This window comes from Lissotriton vulgaris, chromosome 5, assembly GCF_964263255.1.
Source record: "Lissotriton vulgaris chromosome 5, aLisVul1.2, whole genome shotgun sequence".
NCBI lineage: Eukaryota > Metazoa > Chordata > Amphibia > Caudata > Salamandridae > Lissotriton > Lissotriton vulgaris.
This window is the reverse complement of record NC_141693.1, coordinates 1,187,091,613-1,187,113,029: the sequence shown is the minus strand read 5'-3', so window position 1 is coordinate 1,187,113,029 and position 21,417 is coordinate 1,187,091,613. Positions and strand designations below refer to the sequence as shown.

General features: G+C 46.9%; 1 protein-coding gene across 9 annotated transcripts in view; it reads right to left on the bottom strand.

The window, feature by feature from the left end:
* Positions 1–21,417, bottom strand: part of LOC147712238 (scavenger receptor cysteine-rich domain-containing protein DMBT1-like) — a 685,888-nt gene that overhangs the window by 4,011 nt on the left and 660,460 nt on the right. For 7 of the 9 annotated variants that reach the window (XM_086922971.1, XM_086922973.1, XM_086922972.1 and 4 more), the window contains 2 exons: positions 17,027–17,244; positions 3,177–3,352 (listed from right to left, as the gene is read on the bottom strand). In XM_086922971.1, the coding sequence (XP_086779097.1) occupies positions 3,177–3,352; positions 17,027–17,244 (394 nt within the window). Of the gene's footprint in view, positions 1–3,144; positions 3,353–17,026; positions 17,245–21,417 lie in introns of all 9 variants that reach the window. The other 2 variants (XR_015295985.1, XR_015295986.1) reach the window with 1 other exon arrangement.

Genomic DNA, 21,417 nt, shown 5'->3' with positions numbered 1-21,417 from the left:
ATAGGGAGATAATTTTATCTCGCTTTCTTGGCTTTTAAAGCCAAAAAAGCAGAGCTAAACCCCCTTGATAATATGCCCCACAGTATCAATACCATGAGAAGAACTGCAGGGCTGTCGAACCAAATACAGGGATTTACAAACCCCAGTATTTCGCACTGTGATCAAACAAACTGCTAGCCACTGCTCTTCCAGTGTGTCTTATTTACAAATGTTAAAGCTGCAAAATTGATATTGTTACATTTACACAACAGTTGATTGCATTGCGAGATTCACAGTGAAGTCAACAGGGGTTGAATAACTCATAGTGAGCACTTTCCCTATTTGCCCATGGTGCACCTTTCAAAAGGTGAGCTGGGCACAAATAAGGAAAGTGTGCCCTATCATTCTGAATGTGTTGCCTTCAGGGCAGCAGCGAACTCAAGGTGCTCTGCTGGCAGCGTATTCAAGTGAAATACAGAGCGGTTGTTTACAAACCGGTCCATGTTTCACTGTGCAGGAGGCAACGCACCTCCACTTTTAAGGGGGTGAGAGATCCCCTTGCAGGCAGAGGCAGTGCGTTCCTCTAAAACACTGTCCCAACCATGAATGTGTCTTAACCATACATTTGTTTACCATGCATGCCTTTACCATGCATGCCTTTACAACAATATTAATTGTAAAGGCTTGCTTGCTAAACGAATATCTGTGGTAAAATTAAAACTATAGGTTCTCAGCTACTTGCCGATCCAAGAAGATCTGCTCGGACCACCTGGAGCATCCTCTAATCCCACCCTGAAAACTTGCTAAACCTCTTCTTTCCATAGACCCCAATGTAGGAAATTTCCAATTTAAAAACTAGGCCTAAAACCACCCTTCCCATGGATTAATTTCCTGCAAACAGATCACAGGCACATTAGACATCCCTAGCCATCTGTGACAGAAGCAGTATTCGTCTGGAGCAACTGGAACCCCTCCCCCCCACTGCTCCTTTCCATATGTCCCAATGCAAGTGATTTCCCATTTAAAAACTATGCACAAAACGACCCTTCCCGTGGATTGATTTTCTCTCAAAAATTCACAGGCACAGTAGACATTCCTAGCCATCCGTGACAGAAGCCGTTTTCACCTGTAGCAACTGGAACTCCCCCAAAAGCATTTCTTGACAACCCCCAAAACTGGCCCATTAAATAACATTGCACACCAGACCTTCACAAACAATTCTGCTTCATCCCTTCCACTGCATCAATCCTCTTGAAACTTGGAGGGACACTGGTCCCAATTATTCCCAAGTACCTCACTAAGCAGAATTCCAATCGAATAACAGGAAGGGGTTCAAGTTTTGACCCAAAGGCCCACCCACCCATTGAAAAGCAAGCAAAAGTCAGCCAAAGCAAGTCAAAAACACACCAAATCCCTGCCAAATCTTACCAACTCCAATATGCTTGAAACTAAAATGGGCCCAGAGCACTTGACTCTAGATACCCTAGCCCGCACCAACCCAAAATCCCAGCCAAATCTTGCCAACTCCAATATGCACAAAACTAAAAGGGGCCTTGAGCCCTAGACTCTGGAAATCATAGCCCATACTAACCCTAAGGCCTGAAAAACAACCCCAACCCCCCCGCCCGGAACCTAAAACCAACCCCCACTAAAAACGACTCTCCTTCCCAAACCCGTCCCCTGCTCCTCCTATCTGTATGCATCGAGCCCTCTGTCCTGACCCTTCCTGTTCCTCTCCCCGCCCATCCATTTATCTAGACTGCACATTGACTTAACCACTCATATGTGTGGTTAAGGCATTGCGTGGTTAAGGCAAGCGTGGTTACACTTGCATTGTTGGAAAACTTGTCGCTCTGCCTGTGTGTTCCGACTGTTTCCCACTACACCGACCTGCAGGTTGGTCTGTGTCGGGTCCATGGGATCCCCTTTCCCCCTCCTAAGGGCTGCCCCCAGGGGCTGAACTGATAGTGCACCGCCTTTTTGCAGTGCACTGTCAGTTTACCTCCTGACGGCTTCTTAGCCTTTGCACCTCCATCCTCAATGCGGTGCAGGGGCAAAGAGATTCCCTCATTTGAATTTAGCCACACCCCCTTGCAAATAAGGGAATGCCCTCTCATGATTGCCCTGGTACAACATGTTCACCAATGCTATCTGTATTATAGAAGGGGCCGCACAAGCATCTGCGGTTCCTTCTGTAATACCAAAATTCCCGGTGGGTGTCCAAAGCGGGCGCACACGCCCATTGTACCCCCAGAGCACTTTGCATAGCACAACACCAGTTAGTGGTAAATACTACTGTAGGCCACATTACTGATTTTATTACCACTCTGCCAAGAATACTATCCAACTGCACTTCAAAATAGGCAATACTGTAATTATGCATTAAATTAAAAATTAACAGCCCTAAATACCGATAAGCAACAAAGATGTAAATTGCAGAGTATTGATAGTTCCTCTACATTCAGCAGCAACCCTTGGCTTTCCCCCTATTTTTTGGGACAGTTTTAGATACCGCGAACTCCACCTGAAGGTATTAGAGTGCTTTACAGGAATAACCGTTACATTACTAAGTACACATTCATTTGTGTTAGGCACGGGGAGATTAAGAGATTTGCCCCGAATCACAGGATGTTGAGCCGACGCTGAGACTCAAACTTGGTTCCCCAGTTCTACAGTCAGCAGCTCTAGCCATAGTGCCTCATCCTCCCTGTCTTCTTCTGCATGTAAGCACTGGCAGTGTCATTGTAACCTCTAGCCTGCGAGCATGCCAAGAACAGACGGAAAGCACTGTGTGGTGAGCACTGTTTACATTCTGTGGCTCCCACTGGCAAATGACACTTTCAGTTCAGTAAAGTAAGTAAATTCACAAGTGCAATTAACCACCAATGACATCAGTAACTTTAACTTCTAGGAGGATTATTCAGGCGTTTTCAAGGGAAATGTATTTAAAGCGTTAATACATGACCATAAACATTGCATGCATCCCATCCAGACGAGATTCAGATTTCCGTATCACACTGAAGAGCTTGTGACGGCTGTCGGAAGAATACACCGCAGTCAGTCCTAACACATCATAGCAGGCAGACCCTGAGTCAGGGTCTGCCTGCTATGATGTGTTAGGACTGCCTGCATCATTGCCACCAGGACAGAATGGAAAGCAGGCACTAGTTTCACCACAGAAAGAGCCCCAGTCTCACCTCTTTCACTGTACCGCAGCTGCTGTGAGGAATGTTGACTGTGACAACAGATGAAGAGGTTTGGGGGCGACAGCTGTTAATATTCAAATACAAATCCGATCCGCTGTACCCCAGGGACGCGAGGTAAGATCTGGAAATCACAGCCTGCATGGAGTCTGCTGAGCAGAACAGTGCAACTAGGAGCAAAGAATACATATTGTTAAAACTCAGAAGAACAGGCATTTGATTCTCAGAAGAGTTTGCATTCGAAAAGACAGTGCAAATCAGAAATTGCAATGGCTAAACTTGCTGTACAATTCGTAACTACCATTATGAATCACAAAGGAAACATTATGACCCATGCGTAATTCTATCTACACCTCCGTTAAGACTCACAGAGGTATGCACATATCCCTTGTGACCGGTTGTGCAGCCGTAGAGCCTGGAAAGGTTAGAGACGGCCATGGACGAATGTATGATGATACCACGCATACCATCACAACTCGGTATTTTACATCACGGTTTTGACAATGCAAGTCGTTACATCGACTTGCGATGGAGGGAGCTGGACTTAGAACTAGTGTGAATTACTATTCCAGCTCCAGTCTACATACAGTAGGGAAGGTGTTGGAATAGTAATTCACACTACTCCTTAGTCTAGAGTGCCCTCCAGTGCAAGTCGATGTAACAACTTGCGTATTTAAAACAACAATGTAACCATTACGCGTTGTAATGGTTGCGTGGTAAAGGATGTTTCCCGCCATGGACAGGCGTGAACCGCTCGCAAAGGTAAGTTGTCAGAATGTGACCCCTGGCACTCTGCTTGTACAGGCTGGATTTGTGTAAATCCCACGCATCTTTGCATCCTTCCTTGTCATCCGATTCACAATGTGCCGCATGCAGCATTGGGACTCTCCCTCCTTAGAAATAATGTGGTCCCAATGCTGTAACATTGAGATTCTGAATGCTGGCATGAAGGTGTGCTGGCCTGTGCAGGCCTTCATCACAGCATGCACAACTTTTCTTTTGGAGTCTCAAGGCAATTCTGCTCTCATTAATATTTATGACGCATAAGGTTTGGGTCTCTTAGTGAAAGTCCCTTTGCCCTGTGAAAGCTTTTAACATCCCTCCCATTATAACAGTAGAATCTGATTGCAAAATAATACATACATTGAGAAGAAAACACACTTTTTGAGAATCAGGCTTAACTGCAATGGCGTATCACATCAAATGACTTCTTACTCATATAAAGGTACAAAAACAGACCCCATACTCAGGGTGCAAAATTGCCTTTCCGACATTTGTTCCTGATATTCGCCATGTGTGGGGGATAGGTGGAGCATAAATAACTGGTCTCATCACCCTTAATTTCAAGGGGTAGACCGTGTTGATCACCACTTCTGAGTGGCCATTGGTTAGTGCCACCGTGATCCTTAGTGTTAGTGAAGCTCACATGAGCCAGCAGAAGCTCCCTACCAGCCTCCTTTGTAATGAAAGACGAGATACCTGGGCTAGATGGGGACCACTTCATATTTTTTTAATTACATCTTAAATTCAGATATATTATGCACAATCATAACTTCAAGAAACCTTAGGTAAAATAGCATTCCATGAGCACACTAATCCACTGGCTGAATTTCCTCCTCAATAATACACCTACGGCAGAGTATCCTACAGAAAAATATAGATTTTCAATTTCCTCCAAACTTTAAGTGAGACAACATTCTTAACCCAATTACACCATTAAATAAAATATATAAAGCACATTAAAAAATATGTATATATTCCCCTCTTTCTACTATGTTCGCTGTGTTAGCTTGCCTGGGGGGAATCCATTTACTTTCTCAAAAGAGAATGGGCTATAGGATTTGCCTTAGCTTGGTCACATGACCAGAGGAGTCTGCTATCCCAGATTTCTATCTGCAGAGGAAAAGACTGGTCCAGCTTGACTGAATGCTCCTTTGAGAATATACGGAAGCATTGGACACTGACTAGCTGTCAACATCTTCCCACCTGCCCAGGTATAAGTGCAGGTATGACAGTATGACCTGTGGTCATGCCTTTGATGCACTGACTTCGTTCATTTTCAGTCAATTTCTTTGTTCCTCCAAAGCCCAGACATATGTGGTGGTCAGGCATTTGCTTTGCTAGCATGCCAACCAGGTCTGCAGACCCTTGTGGTCTGTGCTGAATGTGTGTGGTTTTGGGATCAGTGCCCATGTGTCATCCTGTCATTCTCGAGGAGACCAACATCCTGGAGCCTTCCCAGTCCGGGATCCGCAGCAACCACAGGACCGAGACTGTCCTCATCGCTGCCACTGATGACATCAAGTCCTTGCTGGACAATGGAGAAATGGTGGCCCTCATCCTCCTGGACATGTCAGCCGCCTTCGACACTGTCTGCCACCACACACTACGAACACGCCTCCACAACGCCGGGATCCAAGAGAAGGCCCAGGACTGGACCACCTCCTTCCTCTCCGGCAGAACAGAGAGCGTCCGCCATCCCCCCTTCCGCTCCGAAGCCACCAAGATGATCTGTGTCGTACCCCAGGGCTCATCCCTCAACCCAACTCTGTTTAACATCTACATGGCACCGCTCGCTCACGTCGCACGTCGGCACGATCTCAACATCATCTCCTACGCCAATGACACCCAGCTGACCCTCTCCCTCACCAAGGACCCCCACACCACCAAAACCAACCTTCACGAAGGAATTAAGCCCGTCGCTGAATGAATGAGGAAGAGCCGACTGAATCTGAACTCGGACAAGACGGAGGTCCTCATCCTCAGATCCACCCCTTCAGCCTGGGACGACTCCTGGTGGCCGACCGCACTGGGAACCGCTCCAACAACCACCGACCACACACGCAACCTAGAGTTCATCCTCAACTCCACCCTCTCTATGTCTAAACAGATCAACGCCGTCTCCTCCTCCTGCTTCAACACCCTCCGCATGCTCTGCAGGATCTACAAGTGGATCCCCACTGAAATGAGAAGAATGGTCACCCAGGCCCTCGTCAGCAGCAGGTTGGACTACAGAAACGCCCTCTACGCAGGAGCCTCGGCCAAACTCATGAGACAGCTCCAACGCATCCAGAACGCCTCTGCACGCCTGATCCTCTACATCCCTCGCTGCAGCCACATCACACCCCACCTGAGGGACCTGCACTGGCTCCCGGTCAACAAGAGGATAACCTTCAAGCTCCTCACCCACGCACACAAGGCACTCCACAACACCGGGCCAACGTACCTCAACAGAGGACTCAGCTTCTACACCCCCAACCATCAGCTCCGCTCTGCCAACCTCGCCCTCGCCACTGTCCCCCGCTTCCGAAGAGCGACCTCCGGTGGCAGATCGCTCTCCCACCTCACCGCCAAGACCTGGAACACCCTCCTCATCCACCTACGGCAGACCCAAGACCTGCTGACCTTCAGAAAACTCCTCAAGACCTGGATTTTCAAGCAGTAGCAGCATTCCCCACTCCAGTGCCTGGAGACCCCCACGGGTGAGTAGTGCACTTTACAAATGATTTGATTGATTGATTGATTGATTGATTGATTGATTGGTACAACTCCCCGGTGTCCACAAAGGTGACACACAGACCACATACACTGCCTCATTACCTGTAGTTGCCCTTGACACACTTGTGTTTGCTGCGTTTTGCTTTTTTATGATATGTCAGATCCTTTATAGTCACGAACCTTAACTAGAAATAAGCCTGGTTTGTCAGGAAAAGTGTAAACCTCCTTTTAAGCTACTATCAGCCTGATTCATTATACTCCCGTTTTGCGAGCCCCTAATAGCGATTCATAGCGAATCGCTATTAAGGACTCGCAAAACGGGATTCATGTAGGAATATGCAAAAAAAATGCGATTCCTACTAATTCCTTATTTGCGATTAGCAAATTGCTAATCGCAAATAAGGAATAACTCCCCATTCATTCCTATGGGCCAAAAGGCCCATAGGAATGAATGGGGAGTATTCCTATGGGGAGTATTCCTTATTTTCGATTAGCAATTAGCTAATCGCAAATAAGATAGCGATTTAAAGGGTGCCAGGGGTTTCCAAAGGACACCCTGTAGCACTCCTTAAATGCTAATATGAACAGGGGTTGCGCACACACATGTCCAAAGGACATGTGTGTGCAACATGCAACTCGGAAAAATGCTTTTAAAAGCATTTTTCTGAGTTATCGCTATTTACCACGAGGTTTGACCTCGCGGTAAATAGCGGCCCGAAATTGCGATTTCGCAATTTTTAAATGGATGATGAATTCCATTTAAGGAATCTCAAATAGAGATTCCTTAAATGTAACCCATCGCAAATTTGCGAAAACGCAATTACCGATTTTTGCATTTGGGATGATGAATCCCAAATGCAAAAATCTCACTCGCAAAGGGCCAGATTCTCAGAATCTGGCCCTTTGCGAGCCAAATTCAGCTTCATGAATTAGGCTGTTTGTCCTTTAAAAGGTTTGCAATTAACAGCTGTTTGAAAAGCATGTACAGTGCTTCTGTGTCTGTGCTGCATCGGATTGCTGCATTTGTCTCCATTCTAGATGTGTGTTGGGCTTGGATGACATTAGAACTGCATGAACATTATAACCTCATGAACACTGAATTGTGCTTATCCATGGGCTCTTGTGTAGTGTGATTAACATCTGCATTAATTGTGCACTGGTTTCTACACAAAGTTAGCATGTTCAATGTGAGATTACTGGGTTATACTGTGATTACTATATTACATCGGGCACAGTGATTTCTGTCAGGTTCTAAGTATTTCCACTAATATGTTTTCTAAATATTAATATTTCATACTTTATTGCAAGCTGATTGCTGTACACAGTTACTGCAGTTGCAATAAAGTATGCATGTACTCTGACTGGACTCGCCTCACAGAGTGTCAAGATAGGAACTTGGTATCTTCAAGTGGTGATTGATAGGGACCATGAGCTTTAGGAGAGCCCAGTGTCCCCTGTGATCACCCACTCTCGACATCCACGCCTGTCAGTGTTGGTGCTATTTTGCCAGAGAGGCCAGATGTTGAGTGTGAATCTATGAAATATGGTAAAGCACCCAAATGCGCAGTCTCAATCAAGGAAAGGCAAGGAGGGCTCTACCAGTAAATCAATGATTGATGCATGGTGGTGAGGTAGTGGAAGTCTTGAATAATAATAATAATAATAATAATAATAAAAGCATTTATTAAGCGCCTGATTACACTAGGAACAGTGCATCTCCGCGCTAGGATGCATTCCAACATGAGTTCAGGCAAAGATCGCTCCATGCTAAGGGGAAAGGACAGGGGAGGAGAAACACTGACTTAATACTAAACTACGGGAAACAGATAGGTCTTAAGTTTCTGACGGAACCTTGATTCCGACGGTTCCATACGAAGCTCCACAGGGAGATCATTCCATTGTTTACTAGCAAGGAACCTAAAAGAACGCCCACCCATCCGTGCTTTATAGATGCGGGGTACCTAAAACTGCATATTGCCCATAGATCGTAGAAGGCGTTTAGGACAATATATGGTTAACATCCTATGTAGATAAGCCTTATCATGTGCAATCCGATGACATATGCACATGGTCTTGAATCGGATGCGTTCCCGCATGGGGAGCCAGTGTAAGGTCTGTAAAGCACGTTTCCCAGAGGACTTCCTCGGCAACTTTAAGACTAGCCTGGCCGCCGCGTTTTGAACATATTGCAACTGGTTCAGGCCCTTTTCACTGATGCCACAAAGCCGGGAATTCCCATAGTCAAGATTGGACGTGACCAAGGCATGCACTAATGCTTTCCTAGCTGTAATAGGTAGGAGGTCCAGGATTTTACGCAGGACCTTCAGTATGCCATAGCATTTCCCCACTATCTTGACAATATGGTGAGAATATGAAAGATTGGCATCCAACAAGACACCCAAATTCTTCACTGTATCTAAGGGGACGGGTGTAGGATCCAACTCCGTGGGCCACCAGGCAGATGTCCAAATAGATGGAGATGAACCAATCACAAGGAGTTCGGTCCTATTACCATTAAGGCGGAGGCAATTGCTCTTCATCCATGCTGCAAGTGCTACAAGACAGGCAGAGAAACTCTCTGCCGTCTCAACTGGGTTGTGAGATAGAGTAACCACCAGTTGCGTATCATCCGCATAAGATACAATATCCACCCCATAGGATTCCACCTTCCTAGCCAGGGGTTCCATATATAGATTAAACAATGTAGGGCTCAAAATGGAGCCCTGCGGGACCCCTTGTTTTAAAATTCTAGGCATGGACCTAAAGGGGGGACAATGTATTTGGAATTTTCTATCCGCCACAAAAGAGACCATCCATTCATAGGCTGGTCCGGCAATCCCCTTCTCACTCAAGCAAGCAAGGAGTCTAGAGTGCGACACCGTATGAAATGCCGCACTCAGGTCCAGCAATATTAGAGCGGCGGTCTGTCCTTCATCTACTTTCTGACGAAGCAGTTCTGTAGAGAAGAGGAGGGCAGTCTCTGTAGAATGTTTTGCCCTAAAACCAAATTGGGAGGGATGTAGAAGATGATTGTCCTCCACAAATTTAACCAACTGGTTATTAACCAGTTTTTCCACCACATTGGCACAGAATGGTAGAAGAGAAATGGGCCGGAGGTTATCCAGTTGGGAAATATTCAAGTTAGCCTTCTTTTTAATAGGAACTACCTGAGCAAGTTTCCATTCCTCAGGCACATGTCTTTCTTGGAAGGAGAGAGTAGCCAAGTTACCTTGGTAGTTGAAAGACTATTAAAGGTGAAAACAAGTCCTACATGCTGCTTGGGAATTCTTTGAAAGCCCTCAAGTCCACACATTTGGGGAGTGTGCTTTGACGTCCCATGGAGCAGCACACACTTTCAGGCACTTTATGTATTTATTGGGCCTTGTAGGGGCCCGGGCCTCTTTTTGGCAAGACACAATCTGATGAAATGTGTCCCCTAGATCTTTATGTCAGACTAAGGGTGATTAGTGTTCTTGCCCTTTTCTAAATGTAATCAGATGGGTGGCCTTCTTCTATGCTACAAAGGTGGTGGCCCGCCTAAGTCCCTCTTCTTCACTGATGATCAATACTCAACTTTCCACTATGTTCTAGAACCACTAGTTATAAAAGCAATTTGCATGCAGAAGCATGCTGGAACCTACATGCAACATCTTGCATAGCATGACTTAACATCAAACGCTGTTGCACCCTGTGCTGCACCCTAACAATTGCCAATGCAAGCATTTCGATATTTACTGTTGTGGCGTAAATCTGCGAGTCATTTGTTGTTTTCTGACTGTGAGAACCGGGACAGATAAGAATGTTATGATTCAGAAGCTGATCGGGGAAGCCATTCTGCTTCTGGAGTAGCATGTTATCTAGAAAAAAGACAATTCATCTTCATTCGATGCTGCCACCTACACAGTATAGTCAAAAACCTCAGTTTACTTTGCACAGGAGAAAAGGATAAATATGAACCTTTGCAAGGCATTCGATTTGTATGTTTCCGACACTCATGCATGGACTGTGAAGAACCATGGGCCTCATTTATGAGGCCTTGCGTCAGTTTTGCGCGTCCGATGCGTCACTTTTGTGACGCATCGGCAGCGTAAAACATGCCTCCTATTGCGCACTATTTACAAAATGACGCATCTAAGCAGATGCGTCACTTTGTAAACCCCTGCGCTACATTATACCTGCGTCAAGTATAATGTATGCAGGGGGGGAATTCCCCCGCAAAAAGCCTCGTAGAAGTGACGCAGTGAAATCTATGAGATTTCACTGCGTCACTTCTAGGACGCCGTTGCGTCAAAATCTTGCGCCTGCCTCACAGCAGGCGTAAGACTGACGCAAGCCCTTTCACATGGGACTTGCCCCATGTGAAAGGACGCATTACTGGAGTTGCGTCACTTTTGTGACACACTCCAGCAATGCGTCACTTTTGCGCCTACAGATACATCTGAAATACTGACGTATCTGTAACTCCTTGCGACATGATGCGTCATATTATAAATATGATGCATTAATCATGCCGCAAGCGGTGCGCACTGAGAAGTGACGCATCGCTGCTTTCACGCAGCGATGCGTCATTTCTCATAAATGAGGCCCCATGTCTACTTTGTGAGTTGTTCGTAATCACAAATTGTAACTTAGACGTCAGTGGCAAAACATTTCAGAGGGGGCATTAGCTGTGTTGCAGTACAAAATTTGAATGTTTACGGACACAGAGAATTACTACATATTATAATGTAATAGGTGATAACACCATTCGCAGTCTCAACAAACAGGCTCAAGAACAGCATTTCCACCATTTAAGAAAGAGAACAAGAGTCATCCATTCAGGTGGAAATTATTTTTTAAAGTCATTGTTAAAGGTCTATACAAATGTACAGGAACGGCCTTTTGTGGAGAGATATGATCCACTCAAAGCTATTAAAACCTCTTCTACAAAGTACACTGCCCCCTCTATTGGATCCTACCTAATTTTTTGTCGCATATCACGCGCTAGCATGCAGGAAGACTCGGGACACAGATCATGGGGGTGAAGGTACTTCTTTATTTGTATGTCTCAGCAGTCCGTCAGGGCACGTCTGTCCTCGTCCTCGTCCTATGTTATATTGTCCTTTTCCTGTCCCTCGACAGGAAGTGGTGTCCGGTGACCTGGTCACCACCCTGTGACCCACAGGGTCCTAGCGTCCGTCTGTCCTGGTCATCACATCTCCCCCTTTGTCACAACAAATACTTTCCCCATGCGCAAGTCCCGGCAATACTCTCCACACTGTGGAAAACTTGTGAGACAGTGCAAGAGAGAGGGAGGGAGAGAGAGAGAGAGAGAGAGAGAGAGAGAGAGAGAGAGAGAGAGAGAGAGAGAGATAGAGAGTCTCTACATTTCTTCTATCAGTCTCTTTGTCTTTTTGCACTCTCTTCTTGGTCTTTGTTCTCCGCTCTGTTCTGGTCCTTTATCTTCTTCTTTGTGTGTTGTCACTTCTCCGTTTGTTCCTTGCTCTCTTTCTTCCCCTTCCAGAGTCGTTATTGCTCTTTCTCCTTCTTCCATTTTGAACTCCTTGAAGTGTGAGCTGTTTCTTGTTATCTTCCGATGGTCTGAGACCGCGGTTACCATTGACCCGTTTACTCCAGTCACTACCAGCGGATCCTTTGAAAAAGGGCTGTCTGATTTTCTTTGCTGTGTTTGCCTCACTATTACTAGGTCTCCTTCCTTTAGTTGATGTTCAGCGGCATGTCTCTTTTTATCAGCATATTCTTTCATTTTCTTTTTCTCTTTGTTGTCTTTTTCTGCGATCTCTTGTCTATTGATGTCTGCTATTGCTTCTCTCTGTGGTAGCCTTGTTTTGCTGGTTCTTCCTAACACCAGTTCTGCTGGACATCTGCCCGTGGTGCTGTGAGGGGTGTTCCTATAATCTCGTAGTACCTGACACAGCGCTTGTCCAATGGAAATCTGTGCCAATTTTGCTCGCTGGACGGCTCTTTTGATGGTCCCCATAAATCGTTCTGCCATTCCGTTGGCTTGTGGCCATAGTGGGGTTATTTTCCTGTGTTTGATCCCCAGGTAATCCATGAACCTGCGGAATTCTTCTCCTGAAAATGGAGGACCATTGTCTGTTTTCAGTGTCTGTGGTGAGCCCCAGGCGGCAAATATGTCGTCCAGCACTGGTAAGGTGGCATTCGCCGATGTCGATGGCACTTCCCTCACTATTGGGAATCTCGAAAATTCGTCAATGACTACCAGCAGGTATTTTCCAGTTTCCAGTGGCCCATAGAAGTCTGCCGCTAGTTCAGTCCACACTGCCACTGGCAGTTCCGACATCCTTAACGGTGTGGGCTTGCTGGATGATCCAGTTACTTGACAGGTGTGACATTGTGACACTTCTTCCTCCACCATGCTGTCTAGTCCTGGGAACCACACTCTTTCTCTCAACATCTTCTTTGTCGCTACTATTCCTCTATGTGATTCATGGGCTATCTTGATTGTTCTCTTCCTTAGTCGATGTGGTATTACAATTCTTGAACCTCTCATCAGCACTCCGTTCTCTGTCTCCGACAATTCTTCACCTATCTTTTTGAACGCCAACAGTTCTTCTTTGTCAACTCCTTCTTCTGTGACGGTGTTGCTATTGATGTGTCTCCATCTCTGTAGCCTCACTATCGTTCCTATTGCTTTCATTGTCGGGTCTCTTTTTGTCTCTCGCTCCAGTTCTTCACTTGTTATTGACGCTGGAGTGTTTTGTTTCACGATGAAGTTTAGGTATTCTTCTGCCATTGTGGTACCACCATTCCGATACGGGAGCGGGTGTCGCGACATGTAGTCGGCTGGGTTTTGGTCTTTGCCTGGTTTGTGTATTATTTTGAAGTTATAGTCCATCAGCCTTATTCCCCACCTTTCTATTCTTGGCGGTATTTTTGCTTTTGGGTTGCCATAGATAGTCACTAGCGCTTGGTGGTCTGTCACTATTGTGAATGGTTTTCCATATATGAACATGTGGTAGTGCTCACATGCCCATACTACCGCCAAGCTCTCCTTCTCTGGTTGAGAGTAGGCTCTCTCAACGTCGGACAAACTTTTGCTTCCGTATGCTACTACTTGTCGAGGTGAATCTTTCCCAGGTTTGTGTTGTGCTAGTATTGCGCCCAGGCCGACCGGGCTGGCGTCTACTGTGAGTTCTGTGCATAGGTTTGGGTCGAAGTACGCTAAGTGGTCTACTGCCGTCACTGATGCTCTTATCTCTTCAAACGCTTTTGTGCATTCTGTGGTCCACTCGAATGGGTGCCCTTGTTTTGTCAGTTCTCTCAGTGGTGTGCTCACCGTTGCGAAGTCTTTTATGTATCTCGCGCAGTAGCTGGCAAGGCCAAGAAACGAGCGTACGTCAGCGACGTCTTTTGGTTCACTCGTTTTTTCGAGCGTATCTATCTTGCTTCTGTCCGGCCTCATTCCTTTTCGTGAGAATACGTGTCCAAAAAATACTAGTTCTTCTCTTCCCAGCTCGCATTTCTTCTCGTTAACTGTCAGGCCCACTTCTACTAACCGTGAGCATACTTCCCTCAGTGCCGTGTCATGTTCTCCGTCTGACTTCCCAAAGACCAGAATGTCATCGCTGTAGTTTAAACTGTTCGTTATCGGTCTTATTATCTGCCTGATCGTTTCTTGAAATATTTCTGCTGCTGAAGATATTCCAAAGCTCAGCCTTTTGTAACGAAACAGTCAGAGGTGTGTTGAGAAGGTCGTTATGTATCTAGATTGCTCATCTAGCTCCAACTGATGATATCCCTTGCACAGGTCTAATTTGGAAAAATTTCTCATTCCTGTCAGGCAGCTTATCATGTCGTCCAAATGTGGCCCTGGGTGCCTTTCTCTTTCGATTGCTGTGTTTGGTACTCTCATGTCCACACATATTCTTATTTGCGTAGTGTCCTTCTTTGGTACAGCCACTATTGGGGACACCCATGGTGTTGGTCCTTCTGCGGGCTCAATGATATCCTGTTCCAGCAAAGCCTTTATTTCTTCCTCCACTTGAGGTTGTAGATGTATTGGTACCCTTCGGTGATGCTGTGCAACTGGCCTGACAGCCTCATTTATGTGGAGTGTTATTTGTTTCCCTTTTAGCTTTCCTAGTCCTTCCGTTAGTTTCGGGAATTCCTGTAGTATGCTCTCCTTTTCTGACATGTGGTACATCATTTTCAGTAGTCCCATTACTTTTGCTGTTACGTTGCTCAGTAAACACGGTGCTGGAATGTCTCCTCGTAACACATGTATTTCTTCCACGATAGTCTTGCCTTTGTGCGTCATTGTGTCCGTGAATTTTCCCATGTTTGTTACAGGATTTTGTGCACCCCATGTGAAGACTCTTACACTTGATGGTTGTAGCGGCGGCTTTTTCTTCATCTTGTCATATTCAGTGGCACACATGATGTTGCACGTGGCTCCGCTGTCCAGTACAAAGTTTGTTTGATGGGGCCCTACTTCGATTGTCACCCAATCCGTCTTTTTTATTGACTTCCCATCTATTAGCCTGATGTGTTCCTCTTCATGCCCTTCGTCCGTGGTCATGAGATATAGGCGTTCTACTTTTCTTGTTGTTTCTTCCTCTTCCTCTTCTTCTCCTGATTCCCCCGATGAGCTCCTTTCCGTTGCTTCCATGTGCCGTACATGTTTTGTTGTTGTTGTTCTTGGCTTTCCTGGCTTGCCACGTTCACTTTTGAATTGTCCACCTTGGCACATAGTCGCAAAATGGTTGCTTCTGTTGCATTTTCTGCACGTTTGACCAAATGCTGGGCATGGTCCTCTGTGAGGGAAATCCAGGCCGCACCTGTTGCATTGGGAGCTTTGTTTCTTTGCCACTTGTTCCTTGTGTCCTCCTTTCCAGCTCCCTTTCTTGCCGGTGTCTGTCATTCTATGTATTTGTTCTCCCTTTCGATCCATCTGTTTCGCTTGCGTCGTCGCTCTTGCTTCTGCCCTCGCAAGATCTAGAATTTTTTCTACAGTGGTCGATTCTTTTAGTAGCCTTGTGCGAAATTCCGTGTCTCTGCAGCCTTCTATTAGTTTGAGGCGAAGTGCCTGTTCGTTGTCGTACTTTTCAAATTCGCAATGGGCTACTAGCTTTCTTAGTCTCGTTGCAAAATCATCCATTGACTCGTCTGGCTGCTGATATGCCATGTGAAAAGAATATCTCTCAAAGTCAACGTTTCTTTGTGGGTCAAACTTGGCCGTCAGACACTTTATTAGTTTGTCATAGGTTTCTAATTCACTCTGTGGCAGTGTTATGAGGAGGTCATCTATCTCATCTCCCATTAAGTTCAAGAAGAGATCTAATTTTTTTTCATTCACCACATCGGTCGCCTTCATGTATCGTTCGAATTTTATGATCCACTTCTCCCACCGGATGCCCACTTGTGGCTCCGATACAACGAAAGGCACTGGTCTGCGGTATTGTGCACTCTGTGACTTTGTGTCAGGCATTTTCTTTAAACTCGTTTATTTCGAGCTATTTCTATTGATATCTTTGCTCCTTTGTTTCTTTCTTTAATCTTGCCTCTTTTCCTTTCTTTTTGGTGCACAGGACGCAATTTTTAGCCTTATGTCTTGTTTCTTTGCTTTTGCCTGTGCTTTATTGCTCCTTTTTCTTGCAATCGGCACTTTTTTTCTTATTTTCGACCTTTTCCTGACTTCAAGATGGCCGCCCAAATTTCCTGCTCGCTGATTGGCTCTCGCGCCTGACTTCAAAATGGCCGCCGAGGCTCTCGCGAGACTTCCTAGCCAATCCGGGCGCTGCCTGACTTCAAAATGGCCGCCGCGCTTATCCTTTGTTTCTATTGGCTCTCCCGCCTGGCCCCAATATGGCCGCCGAGACTCTCGCGAGAGCTTGCGCTGGCTTTTCAGCTCCTTCAAGCTTCGCGCTCTTATTGCAGGCGCTTACCGGCAGTGTTGCTTTTTCTTGCGGCGGTCGGGGTGGGCTCCCACGTCGCTGCTGATTTTTGGACGGCGCTTCACTCTTCCCTCTTCCTGTTTGTCACAACGCGATCCAGGGTGGGCTCCTGGTTTGAGATCGCGATTTTCTGCACGCATGGACCGGATCCTTCGTCGTCAGATGTCGCATATCACGCGCTAGCATGCAGGAAGACTCGGGACACAGATCATGGGGGTGAAGGTACTTCTTTATTTGTATGTCTCAGCAGTCCGTCAGGGCACGTCTGTCCTCGTCCTCGTCCTATGTTATATTGTCCTTTTCCTGTCCCTCGACAGGAAGTGGTGTCCGGTGACCTGGTCACCACCCTGTGACCCACAGGGTCCTAGCGTCCGTCTGTCCTGGTCATCACATCTTTCATAGTCATAAAATCCTTTTCTGAGAACTTACCAGTCTCGTTATATTCTGGTTCAATGGAAGAATAGAAGGCACGGAATCCAGAGGCGGTGACGCTGACATCGCTCGAGAACAGGACCGTCATGCTATTGGATGAAGAGGTGAAGCTGTATGATGAACTCGAACAAATCCTTCGGAGCAAGGGAGATGTGTAGAGTGGTCCATCGTAGACTTCGATGTAATCATAAACACAGTTATTGGATGTCTCGAGTCTAGGAAAGGAAAATGGAACAGGTTATATTTCACATACATTTAAGCTTTTTATAATTCATTCTCAGTGGAATCCCAGACAGCCAATTCTCTCCACAGTATAAATACAATGACAGCATACAACACTCCAGGGTGGGGCCCCAAAACTCTCTCAAGCGACTCAAAGACGGGAAGGATAAGGGGCACTGCAGGTGCATTTTAGGTGTCATTGCTCTATGATAAGGGTGGGCATTGAACATGAGTATGGTAGAATGGACTTAAGACTATGAAAACTTTAGTAAGGATGAGTACGGCAATAATAAACGTGGTCATGACATAAGACGGAGACTGTGCTAATGATGGCTAAACTAGAGGATGGGTAGCGTTGAGATTTGAGTAATGTAACAATGTCATCAGATAAGCAGGTCTGAAAGAGAGTGAAAATGTACCTGGATATCTAATTTGAGATGAGCATGCGCCTTTGAGTAAGTTAAGAATACGCTTTCTAGGCACCAACTAGGTTGGCCTGAAAACTTGTAAACTGTGGTTAGCTAAGAAAAACATGCATATATGATAAGTAATGCGCTACGCATGCCATTTTCCTGAAGTTAACCTGTGGATGAAAGACTAATCTTTACGTGCTTCAATACAAGTGCAAAGGACAAGGGATTGAGAACTTGCAGGGAGAATACTGCTTTTCAGAAACTACTACCTGCTTACTTACTAGAGTTGGCAAGTTCACTCATCAAAAAGAATAACACTTGACCCCCAGCAACAGGTCGCAGACCCTAATGCCTCAAAGTCTCAGTAATCAAATCAGCTGACGCCCCCATCCTGACGGAAGCTACTCAACTTAGGGGGCCCCGGCGTGGACAGCAAGACACTCTAGACTACAAGAGAGCGTGGGGCCAAGAAGGGGAAACAACTACAATTTTTTAGACTTATAGATTTTACATATTTAGGGATTCTCACAGAACTAAGTAAAAAAATTGGCATGAACTGGAGTGTTCTCACATTTTAACTTACTTTAACACAGTCTATTAAAGGTGCATGTTGCTATAAACTGCACCCATGCAGGCATGGTGCATTTTTTTACTTCGAACTTTCGGAAGTTACTTGGGGGTGGGCTTCATTTATTCATGTGTTTTACTGTAAAGATTTTAAGTAATCGTGCTGTTGATTAAGAATTTTAAAATCTTTGTTCAATGGTATAAATTTCTTATAAATGGAGAAGCTGTTATGTTAGACCTGACACCCTTAGCATGGTTTTCCCCTAACTTTTTGCCTCTGCCTCCTGTATTTTTGATGCTGTGCTGGATTTCGTTTTTGCTGGTTTAGATGCTTTGGACACTCTGCCACTGCTGATCAGTGCCAGAGTGTAAGTGCTCCCTATGGAAATAATCATATTGATTGGATGTACCTAATTGGCATATTTGTATCACCTCGAAGTCCCTAGTAAAGTGCACTGGGTGTGCCAGGGCTGGTGATGACAGATGCTACTAGTGGGCCTGCAGCACTGATTCTGCCACTCACATGAGTAGCCCTAAAATGGTGTCTCAGGCCTGCCACCGCAGTGCCTGTGTGCAGTCAGTGAAGTGCCATGTCCTCTTGGCCAGTGTCCCCACTGGCTGGGCCTAACCCTTCCCTTTATGTACACATTGGTTACCCCTATGGAAGGCTCAAGGTACCCTCCTGGGCAGGGTGCAGTGTATAGGAAAGGTAGAGCATGTACTAGTGCAGGTAACATGCTCTGGTAGTGAACAGCAGCCATTTTTTGTGCTCACTGCTGCAAGGTGATCTTGCTCCATAGACTAACATGGGGGAGACTGGTCCCAATGGATACCAGCCTATCTTCCCACAGGAACAAGATGGGACATAAGTGATTGATATCCCTGAACTCAGAATTTAATAACCCATCTTTTAGGAAAGGTTGTTTTTAAATTCTGTGTTTGAGAACAGTACTTTTAGAAAGTGGCTGTTCTCTTGTCTAACCTTTCTGTGTGCCTGGGCCTGCTTGTGGATTGACTGCATGGTTTGAGGGTGACAGGGGCTGGGGAGCCCCCAGGAGGTTGTCTGAGTCAGCCCGTGGTTGAATGACTGCATCTGCAACTAGAGTGGTGGGAGGAGATAGCACCTGGGAGTGAATAGGGCTGTGCCTGCCTGCCACAATGCTGGCTCCACCTCCTGCTGGGCGGCTGTCACCTCTGCCCCTCACACTGAAAGGAAGGAAGAAGCCAGGAAGCCCCAGTGCTCCAGAAACACCCAGAACAGGTTTAGACCTTGCTCAGGGCCCACTTGCACAAAGACTTCAAAGACTTTTAGGGGTATAAGAGAAGGACCTCTGCCAGAAGAAGGACTGCTGAAGAAACTGAGGAAGACTGCCCTTGCTGTGTGCTCTGGGGCTGACCTGATTTGCTGTTCATCTGAAGGAGAGAAGAAGGGGACTTTGCTGTGTGATGTGACCCCTGCCTGCTTGATTTACAAGACTTTGCTGTGTGCTGTGTCTTTAACAGAATCTCCAAGGGCCTGAGAGGAGCTGGCCTCCTGTCCTGGAACCCAGGGTCAAAAGGTTCCCTGTGAAGATCGTGCTGCAATTTGCCTGGTGCTTGAGTTTTCAACTGCTGGCCTGGGGCTGAGATCGGTGTGCTCATCGGCACGCATTCTACGAGGTCCGGAGGATCGTGGTGTCTCCTCTCGTGAGTTTTTGCCCCAAAAGAGATCTTGTGGCTGTGATGGCGGTCTTTTGCGACCTGCGCCCCTGAAATCACTGTGCCGCAGAGTATCGCTTATGTCAGGGGCCTGAAAGCGCCCGAAGACCTCGTTGTCCCTTGCTGGGGCTGCAGAGACAGAGATCGAAGCCGCCGCGCTCCCATTGGCTGGAAGAAACGAGCCTCCTCAGTGAACGCCGCGCTGGGATTGGCCCAGCGCCGCTGTGTCATCATCGGAACCGTGCTGTGAGTGGCTAAGGTCTCCGTGTCATCAGGGGCTTGTCCCGGGAGCCGCACTGCCATTGGCTGACTCCTGGGTGTCTGCAAAGGCTTGTCTGTGGAGTCGCGACCTCATTGGTCTATCCCAGGGAAGCCTCGTCGGAAGACGCCGGAGCCACAACGAAAGAGAGACCCGTCCTCGCCGTGGGAGACGCACGAACCTTCCCCCGCCTTCACGTCTGCCCCAGAGAGAGCGGAGTGAGCAATCCCCGGCCCATCATCTCCACGCCTGAGAGGTATTGCGCTCCCCGCTGCTTTAGGAGATCGAGAGCGGGCGGAGAGCTGGAGGGACCGGCCGGGGGAGCTGAAGGGGGGTTATTCTTAACAAGCTCTTTACTCACCCTGACTGCCGCACTCACCGCCCGCTCCTCGCACAGACGACTAGGATCTGACATGTTGGAGGCAGGGCTTGTCGCCATTGGGGGTTGAGTCATTCAGCGCACCTGTGCTGGGATGAGTCCTGCCCACCAGCCTACTTAATCTCTCGCCTCCCTGCTCGCTTAGATTCAGTGATTACTACTCCTCTGAGGCGGAAGCCGGTGGACAAGGCAGCCACTATTTTACATTGTAATTTTGTTTGTTGCACTTTTAACTTGTGAATTGTGCTATTCTTAACAAGCTCTTCACTCACCCTGACCGCCGCACTCACCGCCCGCTCCTCGTGCAGATGACTAGGATCTGACGTGTTGGAGGCAGGGCTTGCCGCCATTGGAGGTTGAGTCATTCAGCGCACCTGTGCTGGGATGAGTCCCACCCATCTCAACCCTATATATTTCATACCACTTCTCGCCCGCGCAGCGGACGGGCGCAGCGGGCGCGCCGGCAGCGCGCCGAAGGTGCGCCAAAGGCAAGCCTGTCTGCGCCCGTCCGTACCGGGACCGGGCCCAGGGCTACCCCCCCCGGTCAACTCGTCCCTCAGACCCCCAAAGCCCCTGCCATGATCAAATATACCTCCTCTCAACTTCTGGAACTTAATCCTTCGTCCAACCTACCACACACGATACCTTCATTTCTATATACTGACCCTTCGGTAGGCCCTCTCAAATGCCCTGCTTGCATTAACCATACTCCCCCGGCTACTACCCCTAAACAGTTTCTGGCAGCACTCCTTAATGTACGCTCCCTTCCAAAACACAAACTCGACATCTTAGAGTTCATTGTGTCACATAATCTTGATTTATTGTTTATCACCGAGACTTGGGGTGATAA